The 25790-nt window shown below is 42.7% G+C and overlaps 1 protein-coding gene across 2 annotated transcripts in view; it reads right to left on the reverse strand.

The window, feature by feature from the left end:
* Positions 1-25790, reverse strand: part of TEDC1 (tubulin epsilon and delta complex 1) — a 427923-nt gene that overhangs the window by 52169 nt on the left and 349964 nt on the right. For both annotated transcript variants that reach the window (XM_077465033.1, XM_077465034.1), the window contains 2 exons: positions 4868-4966; positions 2021-2107 (listed from right to left, as the gene is read on the reverse strand). In XM_077465033.1, coding sequence (XP_077321159.1) covers positions 2021-2107; positions 4868-4966 — 186 coding nt within the window. The remainder of the gene's footprint in view (positions 1-2020; positions 2108-4867; positions 4967-25790) is intronic.

Here is a 25790-nt window from a genome sequence, read left to right on the forward strand (position 1 = left end):
CAAATGAAAAGATGCCGCATCCCTCTCTGTCCTCTTTCCGCGGTGTCCCCCTCTGTCCTCTTCTTGCGGCGTCCCCTTCTGTCCTCCTCCCATGAAGATGACAGGGCAGGTCTTAAAAAGGAAGGGGTGTGGCTTTGACAGGAAGGGGTGGGTCATATTTAAATTAGGGGGTGTACGAGTTTAGTCAGGCCTAGGGCAGCACAAAACCTAAATACACCAATGCCCCCCATGCTCCTCTTGGCAAATTTAAGGTACAAAAAACCTCCTGTGCACTCAATTCTAATGCTATGCTGTAACCCAGCTTACAGCAGCTATCACAGCTCAGCTTACAACCCAGCAGTAGTCCATTGATCCTGGCAGGACCTTTATCTGGGACCATTTTAAAAGCATAAATCATAGAGAGCTTAACCACCATGATCGTCACCTTCAAGCCACTGGTGAGAAAAGTGAAGTACTTCCTGTATGGGAGGAGTTATATAGAGGGGGACTTCCTGTCTTTTTGGTTTCCCAGTGTCCATTCACCTATAGGTGGCGTATAACCCATATAGTAATTAGGGCTGCTCTGTGTCTCTCACATAAGTGAGTACAACCCCCCCCCCCCTCACATTTTTTGTAAATATTTTTTTTTATATCTTTTCATGTGACAATATTATACAGGCCACCAGCAGTGAGCACAAGAGCATGCAGCATCTATCTAAGCCCCAGTCACTGGAGAGGACTTTGCTACAGTCCATGTGGAGAAGCTATCCATGCAGTAGGGTAGCCCTATCTTCAGCCACCAGAAGCTCCTGATCGAAGACAACAGCAGCAGTGCCAGTGTGAAACCTGTACCAGCCGATGCACCCAGCCATTAGCTTTCCAGAACCTTCCTTCATAAGGTGGACATGTGAGAACTATTGCCCGCTTTTGTTTTCAGAAGCTGAACTGAACTCAGGAACGCTACTGCCATCTAGTGGCCATTTTTACAATTGTTCTCATGTCCTCTGTTCCTGTTTTCTTTTATAGTCTAGTTTTAGTTATAATTAATGTTTTATACTACACCCTTCAGCGCAAATGATATCCCCTATGCAATGTTATGTTGACCTCCATTGTTCAGTAAAGTAGAAATTGCATATCACCACTGGTCTGATCATTTGGCTGATACAATTACACAACAGTGCTCAAATCCAGGGCTGGCCTTCCTTTTCTGGGAGCCCCTACTACTCCTTCTGACTACATTAACCCATCTTCCTACTTGATAATCCTGACCCCTCCACACCAACCCTACTAGCCACCTGCTCATTGAGCAGAGGACCCCTTTCAAGGTTGCCAGTTCTGCCCAGCATTGCAACTTGCTCCTCCAGATCTTTAATGTGAGCTGCCAGTAGGGCAACCCACTCACATCTGTCGCAGCCATATCTATCCTGGAGCGGTTTTTGTATCTGATAGGATGCAGTCACTGTCCAGCCAAGATTTTTCCACCTAGCTCACGCAATTTTTATAAGGACTTTTGTTGATCAGGTGGTACTGACAGGGCCACCTGTGGCTTGAATTTCAGCCAATTCAACAGGAATCAGCTGAAATGTAATCTGTATATGAATAGCTGTATGATGCCACCAGGTGGGAAAAGTCAAAGCATCAAAGAGAAAGTTATATTTTTTTTCTTTCTCAAAATGCTAACAATAAAGCCCATATGGTAGAGACACAGAAGAATACCTGGAGATCTAAACTATGCTATGCACCTGTATGCCAGACACACCTAGGTGGGAGTAAACCAGAATTCAATAAGGAAACTCACATGAGAAAAAGGTAAGCATCAGAAAATATAGTGAAAACACACTATTTAATAAAACTTTGATATAGAACAATTGGTTGAATACCAGAAAAAGATGTCCCTTCAACTTTATTTTTATTAATTTTACTTATGCACCCTCCATTCGTTTTTATAGCAATCGGTTGGCTTCTGTGTTATTATTGACAGCACTAAGTACTTTGATAAAACACATTTTAAAGTAGCCCAAATAATTAGCAAAATCATTACCATCCATTGCCAGTACACTGTTTCTAGATGTTTCCATTCCATGTAAGCTTCTAGATAAGAGTCCTCAGATTCCAAACACCCCAATAACTACAGATACAAGAAAATATTATTAAGGTTATAATTTGAAACCAAATGGCATAACACATTACTCTAGCAATTATATGAATGGAGGCACCATCCACAGTGACCATATTCTCATTGTCTTTTCTCATACAGAATTAAGAAATAAATAAAAGATGCAGCAATAGTAAAAAGTAATTTTGAAGATGGGCAATTTAACCACTTAAGCCTCGGACCATTTTGCTGGCCAACGACCAGAGCACTTTTTGCGTTTCGGCACTGCGTCGCTTTAACTGACAATTGCGCGGCCCTTTTTTTTCACAAATAGAGCTTTCTTTTGGTGGCATTTGATCACCCCTGCGTTTTTTATTTTTTGCGCTATAAACAAAAAAAAGAGCGACAATTTTGAAAAAAAATTCATTATTTTTTACATTTTGCTATAATAAATATCCCCCAAAAATATCAAAAAAAAATGTTTCCTCAGTTTAGGCCAATACATATTCTTCTACATATTTTTGGTAAAAAAATAAAATAAATAAATCAATAATCGTTTGATTGGTTTGTGCAAAATTTATAGCGTTTACAAAATAGGGGATAGTTTTATGGCATTTTTATTAATACATTTTTTTTTTTTACTAGTAATGGAGGCAATCAGTGATTTTTATCGTGACTGCGACATTATGGTGGACACATCGGACATTTTTGACACATTTTTGGGACTATTGTCATTTATACAGCAATCAGTGCTATACAAATGCACCGATTCCTGTGTAAATGCCACTGGCAGTGAAGGGGTTAACCACTAGGGGCAGTGTTGGGGTTATGTCCTGGGGAGTGATTCTAACTGTGGAGGGGCGTGGCTACGTGTGACACATCACTGATCTCTGCTCCCGATCACAGGGAGCAGAGATCAGTGACACTGTCGCTAGGCAGAACGGGGCAATGCTTGTTTACATTAGTATCTCCACGTTGTTCCTTTCCGTGAGACAATTACGGGTATCCCTGCAGACATCGAGTCTGCAGGACCCATGACCCGACTCATGGAGCAGGAGGAGAACTGGGTAAAATTAGTAGCTTCAACCTGGAGTTCAGCTTTAAAGAAAACATTACTAACTTGGGTTATGCAAAAAATCTTAATGTTGTAATGTTACTTTAAAGCTGAAATCCAGCCAAGACTTCCCGTCTTATACCCAAAACATAGTAGAGCCTCAAAGTGCTCAGTCATTCAGAGAAAGTGATGTATTCTAGCAATGAATACATAGCTTCCTTTGAGCCAGAGGTTGTGACATCAGCCCACCTCTCTGACTCAGCCAATCAGAGAAAGCTGTGTATTCATTTCCAGTATACATGGCTTTCTCTGAATAGCTGAGCGCCGATCATATAGACTCTGTGTTCTGTATATGAGACAGAAAGTCTCGGGCTCCAACCTGGAACACAGTACGGTATGCTGTATGTAGCCTCAGCTACATACAGTTTTTACTGCACATTCAGCGGCCTCACATGTTTGTGAGGAACCGAGTAGAGTAGATTAAAAGCTGGAGTTCAGCTTTAAACAAGTTGCAGACATCCCAACTTGCAAAAACAAATTTCAGGTAGGTGGCAAACTCATTTCAGGGAGGTACTTTTACGTATTGATTTTATTTCATTTTTTCACAATGCTTTTTGGGGGGAGGGGGTTGGGGCATTGGACAGTGTTGATAGGGCAGAGGAGAGTGGTTTCAGTAGATTTTAATAAATTTTATTTATTTTTTACACTTTTGTAGAATGTTTTAAATATTTTTTGGTGAGATAGCAGGGGTCTAAACAGACCCCTGGCATCTCCCCTTTGAGACAAAGAAAGGGCTGAGAATACAGATTCCCCAGTCCCTTTCTCAGCACTGAACATGAATGAACAAGAGACAGAGGCTCCTGTTCATTCATAAACTGAGCATAGTTTACTCTTCTCAGTTATCTGCTCAGTTATCACAGGAGCGATCTCGCTCACTGTGTCCAATTCCTGACAGATTACCCCCGCAGCTGGCGAGAGAGGAGGGGAGCCAGCGCTGTGGAGGACAGGGGGCAAGGGAAGCCAGGAGGAGCGGAGGCTGGAGAATGGGGGGGGGGGGGAAGGACACGGAGGGGGCAGAGGGAGGAGCACACAGAACAGCTGCGAATGATTGGTGCTGCGGGGAACAGCTATAAATACTGATCTCCCTGTATATATTTTTTTAGCTGACAGACATGGGGGGGGGGGGGGGGGGGGTGGGAGAGAAGGAAAAGTGGCTGTCAGTAAAAAATCTATACAGGGAGATTGGTGTTCACTGTCCCTCCCGCCACACTGATCATTCCTGGGAGATCACAAGGTGCTTGCGGGTGTGCAGGAGCCGCCGCAGAAATGCGGGACTTGGTATGTCTGAAGTTTTTAGCAAGCTTCAGGCGGCTTTCAACAAGCTTCATGTACAGTAGTGCTGATGATTAGTGAACCCCGCAACCACTTGTTTAAAGTGACAGTCACCAATCTGATTAAGATCTGTGCTTGCCCTTCCAAACTGAAACTGAATGATGCTCAACAAAGCTGCTAGAAGCTTGCAAAAAAAACTTGAAAATGCTTTGCAAAAGCTTGTGGTATACACTGCTCTTACACAAGCTAAAGGCCATGTGAACATGGCCTAACTGAAATATAGATTTACTGAGTATATATTTATTTCTTCGGCTCTTTATATATGAAAACAGTTTTATAATGTTCTCATAGCACTAATTTATGACTATATTTTCATGTTTTGTATTTGCTTTTTTTTTTTTGCTTACCTTATTGCAAATTTCAGGATGATGGACAAGCTCAGTTTCCAAGGCAGACAAATGGTGAGCTCTCCGGTCAATCTGGCACCCTTGAGTATATAAATGAATCTGCAAACGCATTATCACACGTTAAAAAACAAACAAAAAAACAAAACACTTTAGTCACTTGTGTAGTTCAATTAAAAAAAAGGGTTCCTAGATTGAAAAGGGAAAATATATTAGGTAGTTACTCAAAGGCTGGTTTAGAGCAATAGGTTCACACTGGGGTGTGCAAAACACTGCATGTGATATGCACAGAAATGACAGAATTCCTGTCCACATCACATTCGATGTCTGTGTGGTGCGATTTGAGCCATAGATTTTGTATGGTTCAAATCGAACCCACATAAAAATGGTGCAGGATCCTTTTTTCCCCGCACCTGAATCGCATCGCATGGGTATTTACACCCATGTGTTGCAATTCTGGCAATTGCACAGTGTTTTGTAATCTGTTTTGGGGTTTTATTCTAACCTTGACACCTGCAGCAGATCGCATGGATGCCGTGCGATTGCTAAACAGTGCGACGAGGGGAAAAGCAGCAAATCTTGTGGGTTTCCCACATCGCATCAGTGTGAACCAGGGCTGAGGGTGACATATCCCCACCTCTTACCTCATGAGCTAAAGCTTTTTGTCTATGTAACACTGGCTCCTGACAAGCAGGTGCTATGTTTTTTGTAAAGTTAATTTTGCCTGAAACCACAGTTGGGTTTCAGAACTATTTCTCTAAATTTCTGGTTTCAGTACCAGTCCAGCTGGGTTAGACTGGGTTCTCCTTGACCGCAGGTTTTGCTGTCACCGCCGGAAAGAGTAGAAACGCAGTCTAGCTGGGTGGATTGAATGGCACTAGTCTCTCCGAACCAGCCCAGTGGGAGTGTTTTCTTGCTGTGCATTCTGGGAGGTGATATTTAAGGTACAGACGCCACGTGGTTCGGGGCTCCATCTTTATTTTCTGGCTGTTCAGTTCTGGTGGTCCTCCTGACCCAGCCCCATGGCCCTCCTGGCCTGGGGTGCAGAGCCATGCATCCCGAGTCTCGGGGCCGGCTGGCCCGAGGCGACGCAACTGCAGGGACAGGCCTGACTGGATTTCGGGGGCCTACTGATCCAAGGGTGGTCCGGTGCCGTCTCATCTGAAGGGAGAGGCTCAGCAACTGGAGAACCCCAGGGGAGGACTCTTCAGGAGAAGGCCGTGTGTAAGGCTGGCTTCTCTGAAGGAGCCTGGAGGTTTCGTTGAAGGACGCAACCTGGATCAACACGCATACAGTATCGCCGGATCGTCTGAGAGAACCTGGTACCATATGTTAGCTCTTTAAATTTATCTACGTCCCTCTGTAACGCTCAAGTGTACATCACAAGTCTGTAGCAGAGACTTTGTCAAACACCCTACTGGCTGCTAGGCCTAGTGAGAGGAGGTCTATCCAGGGGTTGTTAAATCCAGCCGTGAAACGGTTGCTATTCTCTGGATTTTTCTATAAGAGACTTCCATTTTCGCAATATAAGAACCTGAACTCATTCCTAACCCTCTACCCTTTATTGAAAGACTCTGTTTCTGTTCCAAATAAATAACCCAAAAGAAGATTCAGTGTCAGTTTTCCACATTCTTTGGGCCATCTATCATGGGAATCCCTAGACGGAGAAGCAAACGAGGAGGTAACGGTAAGCCCAATAAAACCAGCAGATCCTTCGGGGGTTAGTGCTACATGTAGTTATCTGAAATATGGACACAGATCTGTTCCATGCCTTCTGCAAGTGACCCAAAATCAAACAATTCTGGATCCCAGTGGTAGGTTTGTTACCACACACCTAGTAAACCATTTGTCTCTAATTCCAGAATGGACACTTTTTGGCCTGACAGATGTTTCAAGAGCTAAAGTTTCCAGAGGTTGCAATCAATTGCTCACGTTTTTTTTCTTTCATGATAGGGAAAGCCATCCTGCATAAATGGATTTACCGCAATCCTCCCACTAGGTCATTTTATGCAGAGCCGTCTTATTGACTGGGCACCCCTAGGCACTGCCCGGGCCCCAAGTGCACATGGGGCCTCATCAGGGCTGGTTCTGCCACAATAAATGACCTTGCAGGATGCAGCAGGGCTAAGGTGAGGTCAGCAGGAAGGACTGCAGTGTGGACTATGCACAGCCACAGACAAGTGACAACTAGCAATGCCGGAGCTGCCGGGCTCAGGAGTCGGACGGCTGCGGGTGGCCACATCAGCACCTTCTGTTCTACTTTTGCCTGTCAGCTGCTGGGCTGGCTGTCACTTATCCTGACTCTCATGAGCTGCTTCCCTGAGTGAAGGCCAAAAGTTGGTGGCTTCGCCTCTACGGTCTCCATGGCAATGGGCAACTGTGCCATCTTTGTAGCTGCCTGTGCCGATCCTGTAGTGTCATTCAATATCTCACAGGAGGATTCAGAGTGAACAGCACAGGACCCCAGGGTGTTCAAGACCGCTTGTAAAGTGACCAATACCTGATTCTCTCCTGTGCCAACGCTAGCAGAGCATGGTGCTAGATAGGTGTGTGTGCAGCTACAGCTGGTGAAAACTTTAATAGGAGGAGACAAAGGGTGGTAAAATTGGTCTACTGTCAAAACACCCCCCTCAACTTGACAAATGCTTGCATATGTCCTCTTCTGCTGCTCTGAGTTCCAGTTCATACTATGCAGTGTGTGAACCGCATGCGAGTTTGAACGGGAGTCGCACTACGTTCCTGTTCAAATCACATGCAATACTTTAGCAGTGCAAGTTGAGCCATTATTCTGTATGGCTCAAATCTCACCGAATCCACAACAAAATGGTGCAGGACTCTCTTTTTGGCCGCCACAGAATCAGATTGCATGGATGTTTACACCCATGCAATCCAATTCTGCAAATTTCACTGAGTTTTGAGAACCAATTTCAGGTGTCTCTAACTTAACATACACACCGCAGCGGTTCGCATGAACAGGATGTGATTTGCTTTGCATGTGGTGCAGAATCCACACAGATTTTTTTGCGAATTTGCAGCGCAAAAGTGTGAACTGGCACTTAGTCTCTTGCTGTAAAAGACTGCCACTCCCCTAAAAAGAAACCCTCACATGAATTACGTTTCAAAGGTATTAGACAGGAGGTGATATGTCACCTCCTCACCACCTGTTTTAACCCCCTAAATACCCCCTAGTACCCCAACCACAGCTATGTGCCTTGCACATGTTTGTGGGAAAGTTGCAGCAGAGACTCTTTTTTGGTTTGGTTGCATTTGGTGAGTGGAAGTGCCCGCCAAATGCATCATAGCTCCAGCATGTGTACATCTCCAGCTGCTGCCTTGTCAGCAATTCACCCCAGCTGCTGCATTACAACATGCTGCACTTTCTTTTTTTAAACAAACTTTATTGTAACGTCACACTGATATTTCATAAACGGGAAGGCTGTCTGCAGTTTGGCCCATATTTGTAGGAGGAGTTGGGCTGTATTTAAACCCACCCTCTATCCTCCATTGCCTGTCCACGGTTCTCTTGTGTCGCATAATTTCCTGTGCTGCACCCAAGGGTCAGTACAGGTTTACAGCACAGCATTGCACAGTGTGGATAGCAGAACAGTTCTGTATTTACAGGAGGAGAAAATGAGTCTGTTATCTGTCACTTCATATCTTCATTTGGCTGGAGGAGAGAGGAAAGCTCTGATGCCTGCTGAGCAGAAAGCAGTGCTCAGGACTTCAGTGTAGTGCTGTCTGCCTGCTCCACCCACCTGTACTGGAGCTCGCACTGTCCGATCCAGCTGCCCAGCCTGTCACGGATCTGTGCCCAGGAGAGTGTCTCTGTCCTTTCTGGGGAAGTCTGCAGCAGGTATGGGCACATTCTCGGCTCTGCTTTTGGACAAAATTAGCATCATCGAGGCTGAGACAAAGCATGATGCTCCAGCATTTTGGCCCCCCTCCCACATTCTGCCCAGGGCAGTGGCCCCGCCCGTCCCTGCCTTGTACCGGCCCTGCCTGGCACCTTGGCAAATCAGGAAACAGGTCTGACGCCCTGCCTCCTGATTTGCGGGGAGGAAGGTTAGTGTGAAAAAAGTGAAAATGAATTCGCTATTGTCACACAATTGGGTGGGATCAGGGCACACTCTCTGCACCCTGAGCCCACCTTATTTTGAAGCCTATTAGAGCCTCTGACTCTACTCAGGTGCTTAAAAAATTACCACCCCTATGCATCCGGCATTCTGAAAGGGCCAGGCACATGGTGGGGGGGCGCCCGTGCCTCCACCGTCTACTTGCTTTCGTTGCCTTCTGCCATTCACAGCTCAAGCTATACTACAGCACTATCAAGACTTATCTGGTGGGAATTTAACACTTTTGTCCTTGCGGGGCACAGTAGACCATCTGTTTTTTGCAGCTCATCCCATCAAGGCCATTCTTAAGGGGATTCAGAAGAGTAGCCCTCCTACCATGATTAGCAGACTCCTTTTGGGCTGTTACCCAGTTTGGTTCTCAAGTCAGCCATGTATCTGGCTTGCTATGGTTTCCTCAGGCCGGGTGAGTTCACTCGTACTGGGACGAGATCTTGATCAACCAGTTAGGTAATCCGATAATTTCTGGTTGCATTTGGACGCTTGCAAGATGCAGCAGACAGGAGCCGGTACTAACATTCGATTTTTTGAGACCAGCAATGCCTGGTGCCCGGTCACAGTCTTAGACCAACTAATGGTGGTAACAGCGGATAAACTCAGGGGTAGTCCACTTTTGTCTTTCCCAAGTGCTCCCCTCTCCACAGCACAGTTCGTGAAACATTGCCGCACCCTGCTGTCAAACCTAGGTTTGGATTCCAAAGCTTATTCCAGCCATTCTTTCAGAAAAAGGTGCGGCTTTTGCTGCTTCTCACCAAGGGATCCCTGTTCACATAATTAAGAAGTCACAGGCATTCATGCATTTGACTCAATACTGTTGCATACGGTTACTTTCTGTCTTGATTTTTGCCCCCTTTAGGCATACTGACAACGTGACGACGACACACCCTTTTCCCATTTTCCCCTCAGACCTTTCCTAATAGGGTCTACTAGATGCTCTGTGGACAAATGGGAAGGCTGAGTGCAGGTCAGCCTGTATTTGTAGGAGGAGTCGGGCTGTATTTAAACCTGCCCTCTATCCTCCATTGCCTGTCGACGGTTCTCTCGTGTGCCACCCACCCTTGCCCCTTTTCTTTCCATTTCTTCTCTTACTTATACTTGGGTATGCCCCCTATTATATTTATACTTTCATTCTTGAGGAAGGCTTGTAGAGGCCCCAGGGGCCCATGATGCTATTAAGATGGCCCTAACTGTATGTAGATAAACAATCTTATTTTTTTCTGCATGGAATGGGTGGAGGCCTTCTTACTTAATTATTAATTTTCCATATACCTATTCACGCCCATTCTTGCAGCCAATATGGATATTCTTTTCTTTTCTCGATAAAAGACAGGTACATTTAGAAGACATTTTTAATACATCCACACCCACTAATAAAAATAGTGACTTGGAGAGTCTAATGAGGAAATTGGGTCATAATATGGAAAAGAAAGTAAGCTTGTGGTGGGACATCACCACTTTTGAGCAATATCTGAAAGATGGAATAGTCCCAAGAAGACTTAGATGGGATGTAATACCCAATGATGGCCTTACCGATCAAGAATCAATCGATGATTGGTTTAAGTTTTTCAACGGAAAAGGCCTTGAACTTTTAATGTTCCTACTAGAGAGGAAAAGGAAAAGACAAAAGATGGTGGACGAAATTATAACAGGAGTAAAAAAAGAACTTGAAGTATATAAAGACACAGCAGAATTCACAGCCCTCACCGTGCAATTGAATAAAGACCTCACAAACTACAACCAAATTGGGTGAAAAAAAACATTCTGGAAAAATAATAGGAGAAACAATGGCCACAACAATGGACCAAGACCATATCAAGACAACCGAACATACCAACATCAACAAAGGGAATATAGAGGCCCCATAATGATAATAGAGAACACCCCTATGAGCCCTATGCACCTAGGGGTAGAAGTCCAAAAAGACAATATGAAAGAAGAGACGCCGAATACCAAAATCCTCAGACTCAAGGACCCTATCATGCCTATAACAGGAGCCCAATCCCTACGTATAACTACTATGCACCTCTGGAACAAAGACAAGAGGATTACAGATCAGACAGACATAGACAATCAGACATGGACTATGAGCAATCTTTTTTAGAGAGGGGCATGGAAAACGATCCGTCGAGGAGAAACGAAAACCAAAGATATTACAGAAGAACACCAGAAAGAAGAGGATGTAGAGGGGGCAAGAGAAAACAAAAGAAAAAAAGAGAATAAAAGGCCAAGGCATCTTTAACCTCAGTGGACAACATCTCACCCACGAGGAAATAGGAGTTCTAGATAAAGGACTAAAATACGCACCTGTCAAGAACCTAGACAAATTCCAAACATACATAGGAATTCAGAAATATGTCAGAAAACTTAATATTAAGAAATATTTGCTGAGTAACCCTTGTAAATCACACTCTAAAAGACGATGAGCTCAAAGAATTAAAAATCAAGAAACAAGAAGAACCTAAGTATATAAAAAGTGGAATTCGGAAACTTACTAAAAGAAAGGATTTAGTCAGCCATACGCCCAGCAGACAAAGGAGGGGGTATAGTTATCCTTTCCAAAGAACAATACAATAGAAGTATGAACACCCTCCTACAAGATGAAGATGCATACACCTGCCTGTTAGGCAATCTGATGTTCAAGTGCAGAAAAGCACTCGATCAAATTGTCCATTTAGGCCTTAAAAAGGATATCTTGAACAAAAAAGAGGCCAAATATCTTACCCCAGAATCATGTCGAACCCCAATTATATACATACTTCCTAAAATTCATAAAGACAAAGACAACCCACCCCCAAGACCAATCGTAAACGGAATCGACTCATTAACAGCAAGAATGGGAGAGTACATTGATCACTACCTTCAACCAGTAGTACAAAAAACATCGGCGTACTTACGAGATACAAAACACATGCTACAAATACTAGAAGACATTCCACCAAATGATGGACCTTGGTGGCTAGCCACAGTGGACGTTGCTTCATTATATACGATAATACCACACTATCTAGCCTGCAAAGCAACTAAATGGGGACTCAGGAAATACACAAGTCTACCATGTACTCGAAATATCTAGTGAAATGCATGTACTTTTGTCTAAAAAATAGCTACTTCTGGTTTAATCGGCACTATTACCACCAAAAAACAGGAGTTGCCATGGGGGCAAAATTTGCTCCCAGCGTAGCAGGCCTCTTTATGGCACAGTGGGAGGAAGTAGTAGTCTTCATTAATCCACCAAATGAATTAGTCATCTACAAAAGATATATTGAGGATATCATAATAATATAGAAAGGTGAACAAACCGATCTCATACACTTCCTGGAAAATTTGAATAAAAATAATCGTAACATCAAGCTGACATGGGAAACTAGTGATAAAACCATAACATTCCTTGACCTCAAAATAACACAAGAACAGGGGTCATTTTCTTCTAAAACACATTTCAAAAGCGTTGATTGCAACAGTTATCTACCACTAGGAAGTTGTCACCATAGAAACTGGTTGTACAACATATCCAAAGGCCAACTAATGCGCCTAAGACGCAACTGTACCTCAAGAAAGTCAGTTTCAAGACCAGGCAAACAGTATGAAAGCAAAATTCATAGAAAAAGGCTATACTGAAGACTTCATCACCAAAAAAATAGCAGAAGGAACCGTTATAAATCGCAAAGATCTACTCAAAGACAAATTCCACACTAAGTCACCACAAGATCTAGTGCCGATCATTCTAGACTACAATACACAATACAAGCAGATCGAACGAATAATTAAACGGAATTGGAATATACTACAAGCAGACACAAGTCTTAACAAAGTCCTCCCTGCGCGTCCAAAATTTGTATACCGGAGAGCCCCCACCATCAGAGATAAAATCGTAAAAAATATCCCAGACCCCCCAGGTAGAGGGCTAACCTTCTTCACAGGCAAAGGCTTCTTCCCCTGCAAAAGATGCTATGCTTGCACCAAAACAAAACATCCAAAACGAAAAGAAAAATGAATTTAGGTCAACAAGTACTGGAAACATCTACGAAATCAACAAATTTATCTGCTGTAATATGGTTGGGGCTGTATATGCCCTGGAGTGTAGTTGTGGGCTACAGTATATTGGCCGCACAAAAAGACCACTCAGAGTCCGAATAAAAGAACATGTACAAAATATAATAAAAGGTTTCGACAAACATAACGTATCTAAGCACTTTGCCCTAAATCATAAGAAATATCCCTCGCAACTAAAATTTTGGGGAATCGAGCCCTACATAAAACACTGGAGGGGAGGGCACAAAGTAAGGACTCTGAGCCAACTCGAGTCAAAATGGATATTTACTATGGACACACTTACGCCAAAAGGCTTGAACTTAGCGATTTTTTCCTAATAATAAATCTATGCTACGTCAATATACATTCTCTATATAAATTCATCTATTGATGCCACGCCAATACACACTTCTATATAGATTTGTTTTAATACTTTTTTCAATATATCCTCCCATTCACCATTAACCTCCCTCCTATGAAAAATAATGGAAAATAAGTCCTCTGAAACACATACACATAAGACTCCTTATATACACATCTGAAACTTGCCTCTCTCTACATCCCTTACATTTTAGGCCAGTCTGTTAATAAACATACCTTCTACTACTGTTCATGGTATATTAAATCCCTGCTCCTATTCATCCTGTCTTTCCTCGAATATGGTCCAATGCTAATATGTAAATATTATACTTGTCATTATTGTTTATTATTTTTTAATCTCGTCATTTCTGGTCGCATTTTTATTATTAGATACACTTAATAACAAAATTTTCCCCTATTATTATTAATTTTATATTTTTAAATTGATCCCCCCTTTTTTTCATTCCTTTTTTTATTGTTGCGCTTTTTAACGTCTATGGGAATCTCCCCCCCCCCCCCCCCCTTTCTTTTGCAAAATATTTTTTTCCCTTTTTTCCTCCAACATAATATGTATGGAGATCCTCCGTCCTCTTGTTTTTAACAGCGTACCCTCAGTCACGCCTGTGAACTCGTGCTGCGTTCGCTGAGGCCGCCCACACATCTTTTTATGATGATTGCTGGTTTAGCCTTACATGGTACCCACCAACATCATGTCTACCGGCCACGTTGGCGACATATTCCTACCAAGATGGGCACGATACTATTTTCGGCAGACATCAACCCGGATGTTTACATCCGTGCAACCAACAAAATGGCCGCCGGACTACCGGCGACCATGTTTAAAGAAATATGGCCGCTGCGATACTTCCGGTGCTCGTCCACATAAAAAACAGCTGCGTTCTCATACATCTAAATGACTTTCCTATATATAGTCACTTCCTACCTCATTAGCTATCCCTTGATGAAGTCACGTGACCCGTGACGAACACGCGTCGGGAATACCGCTACCGGAAGTGACGTTGGTCGAGCTCGCTGCTCGTTTTTACACTGCCTGCTTATACCATATGTTTGTGAGTACATGATTTTAAAATGTTATCTCCATAATAAATATTGCACTTAATTACTACACTATGGGGCATCCTTCCTTTATGTTTTAATCCAACATATGTTACCTGGCATGAGACTACCTACGGCGAATACCCCAAAGTGACCCTTAAAGAGGCCACTTACCTTATAAAGAACAAGAAAGGGACGCCAAACAGGAATTGCCGTTTTAGGACCCATAAAGGAATAAAGTCTCCAGGGACACCTAAAGACACATTCAATATATGCTGTAACCTTACAGCATCAAGGTAAAGGGACATTCATAAATTGACCATCTGGGATCACACGGAAAATAATGTCACCCCTCTGAACTTCGTTGGATCACTTTAACTACCACCCATTGCATTGCCGAACACCTAGCCCTTTATTTAGACTTGTAGCTTATCCATATTGTATGCGATTTTTGGTTCCAAGTTCACCTACATTTTATGCGACTTCTGTTATAATCGCTACACGGATTTTTTTTGCACTTTATGCGATTTCGTATAGTTAGCACTTTATCTCACGGCATGCACTTTTACATGGACATTTGATATAGATATTCATCCGTCTGCTTAGACGATTATTTAAATGTGTTTTTTGGACTCAGCTTCTAGCACCATTGCACCTCTTTCGCCTTTTTTAAATTATTATATGTTTTTTATCTATTTTTTCTTATCCCTATATATTAAGTTTTTGGCACACAATTTTATCACTATAAAATACCACCAACTTCTATAAATCAATTTCACCTGTATGTATTGTTGTGTATGCTAATTTTATTAACCAAAGAGATCATATGTTAATTACGATATTTTCTTTATATACCTGATATATACAGATGTGCTATTAGCTGTTATTTATTTACCTGTATACACACTGTGGACACTATACTATACATAATTTGGCCACCTTCGCTGGCTTTACTGGGATTTTACCTTTACATATCTAGATAGTATATAACTATTGTAAATTCATATATCCTTCTGTACAGCGCACCACTATATTTGTACCAAGGCCTTCTTACTTAACCCCTAGGCGTCAATGGTATGCAAATATGCAGCCTCTTGGCAGGTGGGCCTTGGCACTGAGAGGCTTCATATTTGCATACCAATTTGCAGACACAGCTATGCCAAGAGCACTTGCCCTGCACAGTTTTCGATGACTAATAGAGAGAAGTTATTGGGAGCTTTCCAATCATGTGACCGCCAATCATGTCGGTCATATGATCATAAACCCCCACCTCCCAGCCAGGAGGCACCGGTGCCAAGGGGTTAAGGAAACATAATTTAGTGGACAGTGTGTGGACATTGTCAGGAGAGCAGTGGATGGTGCCAGTACTGAAACCGTCCACTGCCCTACTGACCGACATTGTCCACTTATAAGGAAAGCAGAGCTTATAATTTTACAGTGACCTTTGTTTTATTATATTTTTCTAGGTTTTCCTTACCGTTTGATTAGACCTTTCTAGTCAATTTTGTAAACAAGGGGGGGCATTGAACCCCAGTGATCTTTTTCATGTTGTTCAGGTAGATCTCCACTAGGTTGTCTAGCCCTGTTTTACACTGTCACTAGGGAAAGTGATTGTGGCATTATTAGGTAGGCAATTCAGTAAACTCAGAGGGCCCAGGGCAAGAGCACAGTGGAAGGGGCAGGTGGTAGTGGGCCCCGCCCCCCCAGTAAACTTTTGCATCAGGGCCCGAATTCACAACTGTCATTCACCTGCACCACTCTATCATCAGCTCACCAGCTACCATTACCATCTAGCTTGCTTCCAGACTTTTTTTCTGCCACCCTATTGAGCGGTTTTACATTCCCTCTTATCACCTACCATTTTTTAAAAAACCCTCTTGTACCACCCCGAGCAAATTTTATCTTTCAGCCATATCCACCCACCCAATCCCCCAACCACCCATCCCACCACATCCCCAGCCCCCGCTCCCTCACCCACAGCCCTATCCCCACCCCCCCTCCAGCCTCCTCCTCCCCCAGCACCCCCCTAGGTCCAGGCATGTCCCACAATATGACAAGAAAAGGTCCCACAATTTTATAAACAATTGTCAAAGGATGTCACAACATAATGTCCCACGCTACTTCACCGTATTGTTCCCCTTTAACTGTGAATGAAAGCAAGGCTGCATTGCTATCATTCACAGCTGCAGTGGTTTACAGGACTGTGGATGACCCCCTGCAGCAACAACAGGATATAAATGAATTGCCTGTACATGCTTTATTTATTTACTACTGAACTGAAGACACATGCCCATAATTATATATTTTACCCACTATATTCTGCAGTAATTCAGTATTATAAATATGCCTCCTCCTGCAGTTTTGAGATGTTTCTAACAGCATTCAGTGCTTGTACAGTATGCTGTATATGAGCACATGCCTAGCTGCAACACAGAAAGACCCAGGACAGGCTGCTTTACATAGGCATGCGGTAAAGCAAACATTAGCAAGTATAGATAAAAGAAAAAGAAACTGTGCTAAGATAGATATCAAAAAGCCTGAAAATTATAAATTCGTAATTAAATGGAAGCAGCAATTTTCCTATACAATACCAATATAGTAAAAAGTTATGGAAAAAAATCTGAATTGTGCTAAACCTATAAATGTGAATGGGAGTGAACCATGTTAAAACATGTAAAAATGTAAACCATTCAAAGTACAATGTGAGTGACTGCAAATGGCTGATATGCCCTAAATTATACACTATAAAGGGTGTAAATCCGCCACAGTTCACTGTGGATAACCAATGTATGTCTATAAATTAAAAATCAAAAATCATAAACATTTATCTAAAATTAGATGGTCCAAAGTTCAGCCCATAATGAAATTCTCTCATGCTTTTTTTCTACAAGGATGTTTACATTCCTTGTAATAGGAATAAAAGTGACCCAAAACATTTATTTAAAATAGTGTAAAAATAAAAAGTAAAGTAAATAAGAATGTTTTATTTTAAAGCGATTGGTCCCACCGAGCTTGTGCACAGAATCGAACGCATACGCAAGTCGCACCCCCATATGACAACGGTATTCAAACCACATATGTGAGGTATCCCCACAAAGGTTAGCGTGAGAGCAATAATTCTACCATTAGACCTCCTCTGTAACTCAAAACTGGCAACCTGTAGAAATTTTTAAACATCGCCTATGGAGATTTTTAAGGGTAAAAGTTTGTCGCCATTGCACGAGTGGGAGCAATTTTGAAGCATGACATGTTGGATATCAATTTACTTGGCGTAACATTATCTTTCAAAATATAAAAATAAATTGGGCTAACCTTACTGTTGTCTTATTTTTAAATTAAAAAGTGTATTTTGTTAAAAAAAAAAATAGCGCTTGTGAGATTACTGCTCAAATACAGTGTGACAAAGTATTGCAACGACCGCCATTTTATTCTCTAGGGTGTCTGAAAAAAAAATGTTTGGGGGTTCTAAGTAATTTTCTAGCAAAAAAAAAAATAAAAATGATTTTAACTTATAAACACAGAGTCTGAAAAATAGCCCCGGTTCTTAAGTAGTTACAGGAGAGTTAGGCTCGTTTGGCTGGGCTTCTCCTATGGGTCACAAGAGTGCAATTCGTTTTGCCCTCCTGTGACCATTTTCAGCAGAGAGTGGACTTCAGTTCGTTCTAGGCTGACGGCACATAAATCAGTCCAGGCACCTTGTCATCCCGACAATGGAAATATGGATCCGCCAGGTGCCTGGACTGATGCCTGTCTCAGCCTCTCAGCTCCCTGCCCCTCCACAGCTCAGCTGAACGTGGAGGAGCAGAGCAGAGAGATGCTGATTGACAGTCAGCAGCTCTCTGCTTGGGGAGTTGAGAGAACCAAGCCATCAGCGAGGTCCGATCGTTCGGTTCTCAGTGGAGAGGCGCCGGGGGAAAGAAGCAGTATCGGACCAATACTGTATCCACCTATGTAAGTATGAATGGGGAAAAAAACAAACAAACCCATACTTCTCTTTTAATGTATGGAATCTTTCATTCAAACCTTGCTGATACCCAAGCATTCATAGTACAAGGTTTCCAATACACTCAAACCATACTATCAACTGACTCTTTAATGGATCTCTTCCACATTTACTAGATTTTATAGTCTTATCCAATGCCTATCCCCTTTCCTCAGGTTGCTGGATAACAGACTGACCACTTTCCATCCAACACGCACTACTTACCCTTTAACACTAGACCCAGTACCACCAGTTCAATCTTACAGTTCAATCAGTAAAATTATTCTATCAAAAAGAACACTGTTTTTCTTGTATCTTTCTATTGGACGAAAATTGTGGCCACCTTTAATGTCCACAGAATTCTCACAATAAAAATAAAAAAATTCAGGAGATTTGCCTAAATCAATCAGGTGTCACCCTTTTAAAGCGAGATTCCACCCTAAAGTGGAACCTCCGCTGATCGGAACCCCCCCCCCCCTCCGGTGTCACAATTGACACCTTTCAGGGGGGAGGGGGGTGGAGATACCTGTCAAAGACAGGTATTTTCACCCACTTCCGGGCATAGACTCCCGTGGGAGTCTACGCCATTTCCTGCCCTGCCGCGCTGTCTGCTGGGACACACACGGGTCCCAGTGACAGCGCGGAGATTTCCTATTGCGCGGCGCGGCTCGTGCATGCGCAGCAGGGAACCGGGAAGTGAAGCCGATTCGCTTCACTTCCTGATTCCCTCACCTAGAATAGCGGCGGCAGCAGCCGAGGCCCGAGCTGTCGATCGGCCTCGGCTGCCGGCATCGCTGGAACCCGGGACAGGTTAGTGTCCATTTATTAAAAGTCAGCAGCTGTAGTATTTATAGCTGCTGGCTTTTAATATTTTTTTTTTTGGGCGGAATCCCTCTTTAATTGTACTTTATCAAACACAACAGCAAAATCATAGCAAGTTGCTTTAGGCAACTACTATACTTCCCTTTTTTTTTTTTTTAATACATTAAGTAATTTTTTGCCAGAAAGGCAAGTACATTTTGAAGGGAAAGAAATCTGGAACATATCTTGCCTTACAGGCAAACATTCTGATAAAGGGAACACGAACATAAAATTGTGAAAGTCTTTATTAATATTATGATTTAGGTAAAAAAAAGTGGATTATGTTTAAGGCCCAATGCACACGGGACGCTGCTAAACGTTTTTTTTTTTTTTTTAGAAACGCTTTTTGCTGGTCAAAGACCAGACCGCTTTTTGCGATTCGGCACTGCGTCGCTTTAAACTGACAATTGCGCGGTCGTGCGACGTGGCTCCCAAACAAAATTGACGTCCTTTTTTTCCCACAAATAGAGCTTTCTTTTGGTTGTATTTGATCACCTCTGCGGTTTTTATTTTTTGCGCTATAAACAAAAATAGAGCGACAATTTAGAAAAAAACATTATTTTTTACTTTTTGTTATAATAAATATCCCCCAAAAATATATAAAAAAAAACTTTTTTTCCCTCAGTTTAGGCCGATACGTATTCTTCTAGATATTTTTGGTAAAAAAAAACCCAATAAGCGATTATTGATTGGTTTGCGCAAAAGTTATAGCATTTATAAAATAGGGATAGTTTTATGGCATTTTATTAATAATTTTTTATTATTTTTTTTTATACTAGTAATGGCAGCGATCAGCGATTTTTATTGTGACTGCGACATTGCGGCGGACACATCGGACATTTTTGACACATTTTTGGGACCATTGTCATTTCTACAGTAATAATCACTGTTATATAAATGCAGTGATTCCTGTGTAAATGACACTGGCAGTGAAGGGGTTAACCAGTTGGTGGCAGTGTAGGGGTTAAGTGTTCCTAGGGGTGTGTTACTAACTGTGGGGGGGTTGGGCTTTCATTTAGTGAACACTGATCTCTGCTCCAATCAAAGGGGGAAGCGATCAGCGTCACTAGTTGCTAGGCAGAATGGAGAAATGCTGTTTACACGGCATTTCCTCCATTCAGCCGTCCCGTGAGACGATTGCGGGTATGCCCGCAGCGATCAAGTCCGTGGGAGGACTTGCGGACTCACGGGGGTCCCGACCGGCAGCGGCGCGCTTGCGATGGCAGGGCGGCATTGAAGATTGGATGTACCTGTACGCCAATATGCCTGCCCGTGCCATTCTGCCGACGTACATCGGCGTGCGCTGGCCGGGAACCATTTAAACGCAAACCGCGGCAACATGCAGCATGTAAACACGGCAAAAGGCTTCATGTACACTGCTGCTGGTAAACAGACATTTAAGGAGCAGTTGGTTTTTTTTTTTTCAGTTGCCCCTGAACTTTCCTCTATGTAATCTTATCAGTACATGTACACAGGGTCGTTTATAGACGTTTCTAGGCAGGTGAGTTTGGAAGCATTTTTTGGAAAGCAACAAAAATGCAAAAATGTGTTCAATGCCAAATGCCTGTAACAGCTTGTAAACGCAGTAAGTTGCATTTAGCCGTGTTCCGTTTACAGGCATTTATTTTTTTTGCAAATAGTTATAAATGAAAAGTAAAAAAACGCAAAACACAGCATGTAAACGTGGCAAACTGAAGTTTTTAACCGTCAGTTACTATCTGTTACGTTAAATCATTCAGGAGAGATTTTAAAACATCCCGTGTACTGTACATTGAGCCTTAGGAGCCATTCATGCAGAAATCTATTTAACTGCTTCAGCCCTGGAAGATTTGGCTGCTGGATGACTAGGCCAATTTTTGCAATTCGGTACTGTGTCGCTTTAACTGACAAGTGCAGAGTAGTGCAGCGCTGCACCCAAATAAAATTGATGCCTTTTTTCCCCACAAGTAGAGCTTTCTTTTGGTGCTATTTGATCATCTTTTTTAATTTTAATTTTTTGCACTATAAACAAAAAAGCGTGACAATTTTGAAAAAAAACCCCAAAACACTGTAGTTTGTACTTTTTACTATAATAAATATCCCAACTTTTTTTTTTTTTTAAAAGCTATTTTTTTCTCAGTTTCGGCCGATATGTATTCTGCTACATATTTTTGGTAAGAAAAATCGCAATAAGTGTATATTGATTGGTTTGCGCAAAAGTTATAGCGTTTACAAAATAGGGGATTTATAGTATTAGGGGTGGGCCGAACACCCCCGGTTTGGTTCACACCAGAACATGCAAACAGGCAAAAATTAAAGTCTACGGGACACGAAACATGAAAAATCAAAAGTGCTAATTTTAAAGGCTTATATGCAAGTTATTTCCATAAAAAGTGTATGGGTACCCGGGTACTGCCCTAGGGGACATATATCAATGCAAAAAAAAGTTTTTAAAACTACACTTTTGCTGGGGCAGTGATTTTATCAATGCTTAAAGTGAAACAATGAAAATGAAATATTCCTTTAAATATCGTGCCTGTGGGGCCCCCTTAGCCTGCCCGTAAAGTGGCGCATCTGTGTGATGTGTAGAACAGTGCTGCAGCAAAAAATTTAACTTCTAAAGGAAAAAAATGTAACTTAACCACCTGCCCACTGGGCACTTAAACCTCCTTCCCAGACCAATTTTCAACTTTCTGTGTTCTCACATTTTGAATGACAATTAGTCAGGCAACATTGTACCCATATGAAATTTTTGGCCTTTTTTCACACAAATAGAGCTTTCTTTTGGTGGTATTTGATCACCACTGGGTTTTTTATTTTTTGCGCTATAAATGAAAAAAAAAAAAAGACTGCAAATTTTGTAAAACAATTAATTTTTCTTCGTTTGTTATAAAATTTAGCAAATTAGTAATTTTTCTTCATAAATTTTGGCCAAAATTTATACTGCTACATTTCTTTGGTAAAAAGAACCCAAATCAGTGTATATTATTTGGTCTTTGTGAAAATTACAGCGTCTACAAGCTATGGTGGCATTCACTGGTGGCCCATCTCATTTATTGATACCCTAACAAGCCAGGACAGTACAAATACCCCCCCCCCCCACCCAAATGACCCCTTTTTGGAAAGTAGACAATCCAAGGTATTTAGTAAGTTGCCTGGTAAGTTTTTTAAAGTTGTAATTTTTTTTCCACAATTCTTTGCTAAATTAAGATTGTTTTTTTTTCACAGAATTGTCAAATTAGCAGGTTATTTCTCTCACACAGCATATGCATACCACAAATTACACCCCAAAATACATTCTGCTACTTCTCCTGAGTATAGCAATACCACAACTTTTACTCAGCTTGGCCACATAGAAAGGCCCAACAAGCAGGGAGCACCATCAGGCATTCTTGGGACATAAATTACACATTAATTTTCTTGACTACCTCTTACACTTTTGAAGGTCCTGGAGCACCTGTACAATGTAAACATCCACAAAATTACCCCATTTTGGAAAGCAAACACATACAATCTATGTGTTTGTGGAGGAATAATGAGTCTTTTTTACATGTCATTTTTTTCCACAAGTTTTTGGAAAACATGGAAAAAAAAATGAAACCCCCCCCCCCCTTTTTTTTTTTTTTTTTACACAAAGTTGTTCATTTATAAGATATTTCTAACACACAGCAAAAATGACATCCCAAAATATATTCTGCTACTCCTGATTGCGATACCACATGTGAGACTTTCACACAGCCTGGCCACATACAGAGACCCAACATGCAGGGAGCACCATCAGGGACATACATTTCAACTCTAATTTGACTATCTAATACACTTTTGTGAGACACTGATGGGCACTGTAGTGGCAAGGATGCGGCATGGATGAGAACTCATGTGGCACGGATGAGTACTGATATGGCACAGATGAGCACTGCTGTGGCATGGATGTGGCCCAGTTGAGCACCGCTGTCATTTGCCCTTTACCCCATTCCGTGAGGGTCACAGACATTCCCGGGTACGCGTGTGGGGTCCCACCCAAAATCCATACCAGACCCTTAACTGAGCATTCAGCTTGAAGGACAGGATGGAGGGGGCGAGCGATCCCCCCCTCCTGAACCATACCAAGCCACATGCCTCAACATGGGGAGGGTGGTTTGGGGTCCCCCCAAAGCACCTTGTCTCCATGTTGATGAGGACAAGAGCCTCTTTCCGACAGCCCTGGCCATTGGTTGTCAGTGGCTGGAAGGTGGGGGGCTTACCGGAAACTGGATGCCGCCCAGATCCCGCCCCCCCCTTATGTGAATGGGTATCAGGTACATTGTACCCCTACCAACTCACCAAAAAAGTGTCAAAAAATAAAAACCACAATAGACAGTTTTTGACAATTCCTTTATTACAAAAATAAAGTGCCCTGTAATGTCCACCCATCATCAATCACGCCATCCGATGGACCTGAAAAACAAACAAAGAAAAAAGCTCTGCCTCCATAGGAGGCCTCCCGGTGACTGCTGTCTTTTGACTTTGACTACTGTTATTTAGGCAAGGACATGGCCACCTGCTGACGTAAAAGGATGACCCCACCACTTCTGATGTCACATGACATCGGAAGGGGTGGGGTCACTGTTACATCACTAGGTGGCCCCGCCCTTGCCTAAATATCTGCTGTCACAGCCAAGAGATAGCAGTCGCCGGGAGGCCTCCCATTCACATAGGGTGGGGGCCAGGATGTGGGAGCCCCCTTGTTAAAGGGGGCTTCCAGATTCTCATAAGCCCCCTGCCCGAAGACACCAATTCAAAAGGGATTTTGGGGGGCCCTATGCAGTTTTATTTTTAATTTTGGCATTGAGTTGTTCTTAAAATCTATACCAGACACAAAGGGCCAGGTATGGATTGGGGGGTGATGGAACCCATGTCGTTTTTTTTCCTTAATTCTGTCATAGGGTTCCCCTTAACTGCAATATATATTTATACAAACTAGACTGCCTGCATTGTGTGTAATATATAAAAAAATAAATAAATAATATATATATATATATATATATATATATATATATATATATATATATATATATATATATATACATACACACACACACACACACACACATATATAGAAAGGCCAGTATGGTGGCCTGAAATTATGGGAGGAGCCCGGTGGTGTATATAACCTGCCGTCCGCCCATCTTCCTCGTCGGTTCCGGTGCGCGATACCTGATACGTCAGATATCAAGGGCCGACTATCCAGATCAGACGCAGCGAGCCTGTTCGGCGGTTCCCGCGTTTTCGTCTTCAATTCGACAATCCCGTCTCGTCCATCAGCGGCCGTAGATTCGTCGTCGCTATACCCATCGAATTTGTCGCTCGGGCCGGCTGTCGCAGGTAGGGCTTCGGCACCCTCTTTTCATTACGTTTTCGATGTACCGTTATTTTGCTTGTACGCACGAGCCGCTCTGTTCTGTCATATCGAATGTTTCGGTGGCCTCGTACGCTTGTCACTGTATGCTACTTTCGACGCAGGTGTTGTCATCATTCGACACGTTCGATTACGCCACGTCAGGCGATTCATTCGCAGCTACGGCATTCGAAACCGTTCGACTGCCTGTGCATTTCTATTGTAGCGGTCGAATCGTTCGACCCACAGCCGACTGCTTGTTACGACAAGGCAATCAGTCCGCACGTTTCGCTTGCTCTGCTCCAGTTCGAATGTGTCTCTTCATTTCTTGCAATTATGTTATGTGTCTCATTTCACCTCGTTCAAACATTTCAGTCCCAGTCATTTCTGCTGCTCCAATATCATTTCTGTCACTAGTCGCGCTCCGTCGCGAATCCTGTCGCACCGCTGGTGCACCGATTCGCTTTGAAGTGCCCCAGGGTTCGGCCTCATTTCTGTACATGCTCCAGAGACTGAATCACTTGCAGGTTCACGCTCGGTCCCTGATTCTTGTCTTTGTCATGGCATATCATTTCTGTCACTTATTACGCTCCAATTCGAATCCTGTCGCATTCCTCTATGCACCGATTCGTCCTGGTGCGCCCAGCTGCTACGCCTCATTTCAGTACATGCTCCAAAGACGGGATTCATTTGTTAGGTGCATGGGCTCGTCTTCTGATTCCAGTCTTTGTCATGGGTTTCATTTCATTTCACCTATCACGTTCCGGTACGAATAGTCATGTTCATGGACCAATTCGTCTCGGCGTGCCCCAGGAATGGCCTCATTTCAGTACATGCGCGAGAGACGGATTCATTATTTGCTACCATCGGTCCACTCGTTGAATCTTGTCTCTGTCATGGGATATCATTTCTGTCACTTATTACACTCCAATTCGAATCCTGTCGCATGTTACTATGCACCGATTCGTTCTGGCGTGCCCAGCTGCTACGCCTCATTTCAGTACATGCGCCAGAGACGGATTCATTATTTGCTACCGTCAGTCCAGTCGTTGAATCTTGTCTCTGTCATGGGATATCATTTCTGTCACTTATTACACTCCGATTCGAATCTCGTTGCATTTATTTGATGCACCGATTCGTTCCGGTGTG

Source organism: Lithobates pipiens, unplaced genomic scaffold, assembly GCF_037356315.1.
Source record: "Lithobates pipiens isolate NorthernLeopardFrog02 unplaced genomic scaffold, aLitPip1_a1.2 Scaffold_30, whole genome shotgun sequence".
NCBI classification, from domain to species: Eukaryota; Metazoa; Chordata; class Amphibia; order Anura; family Ranidae; genus Lithobates; species Lithobates pipiens.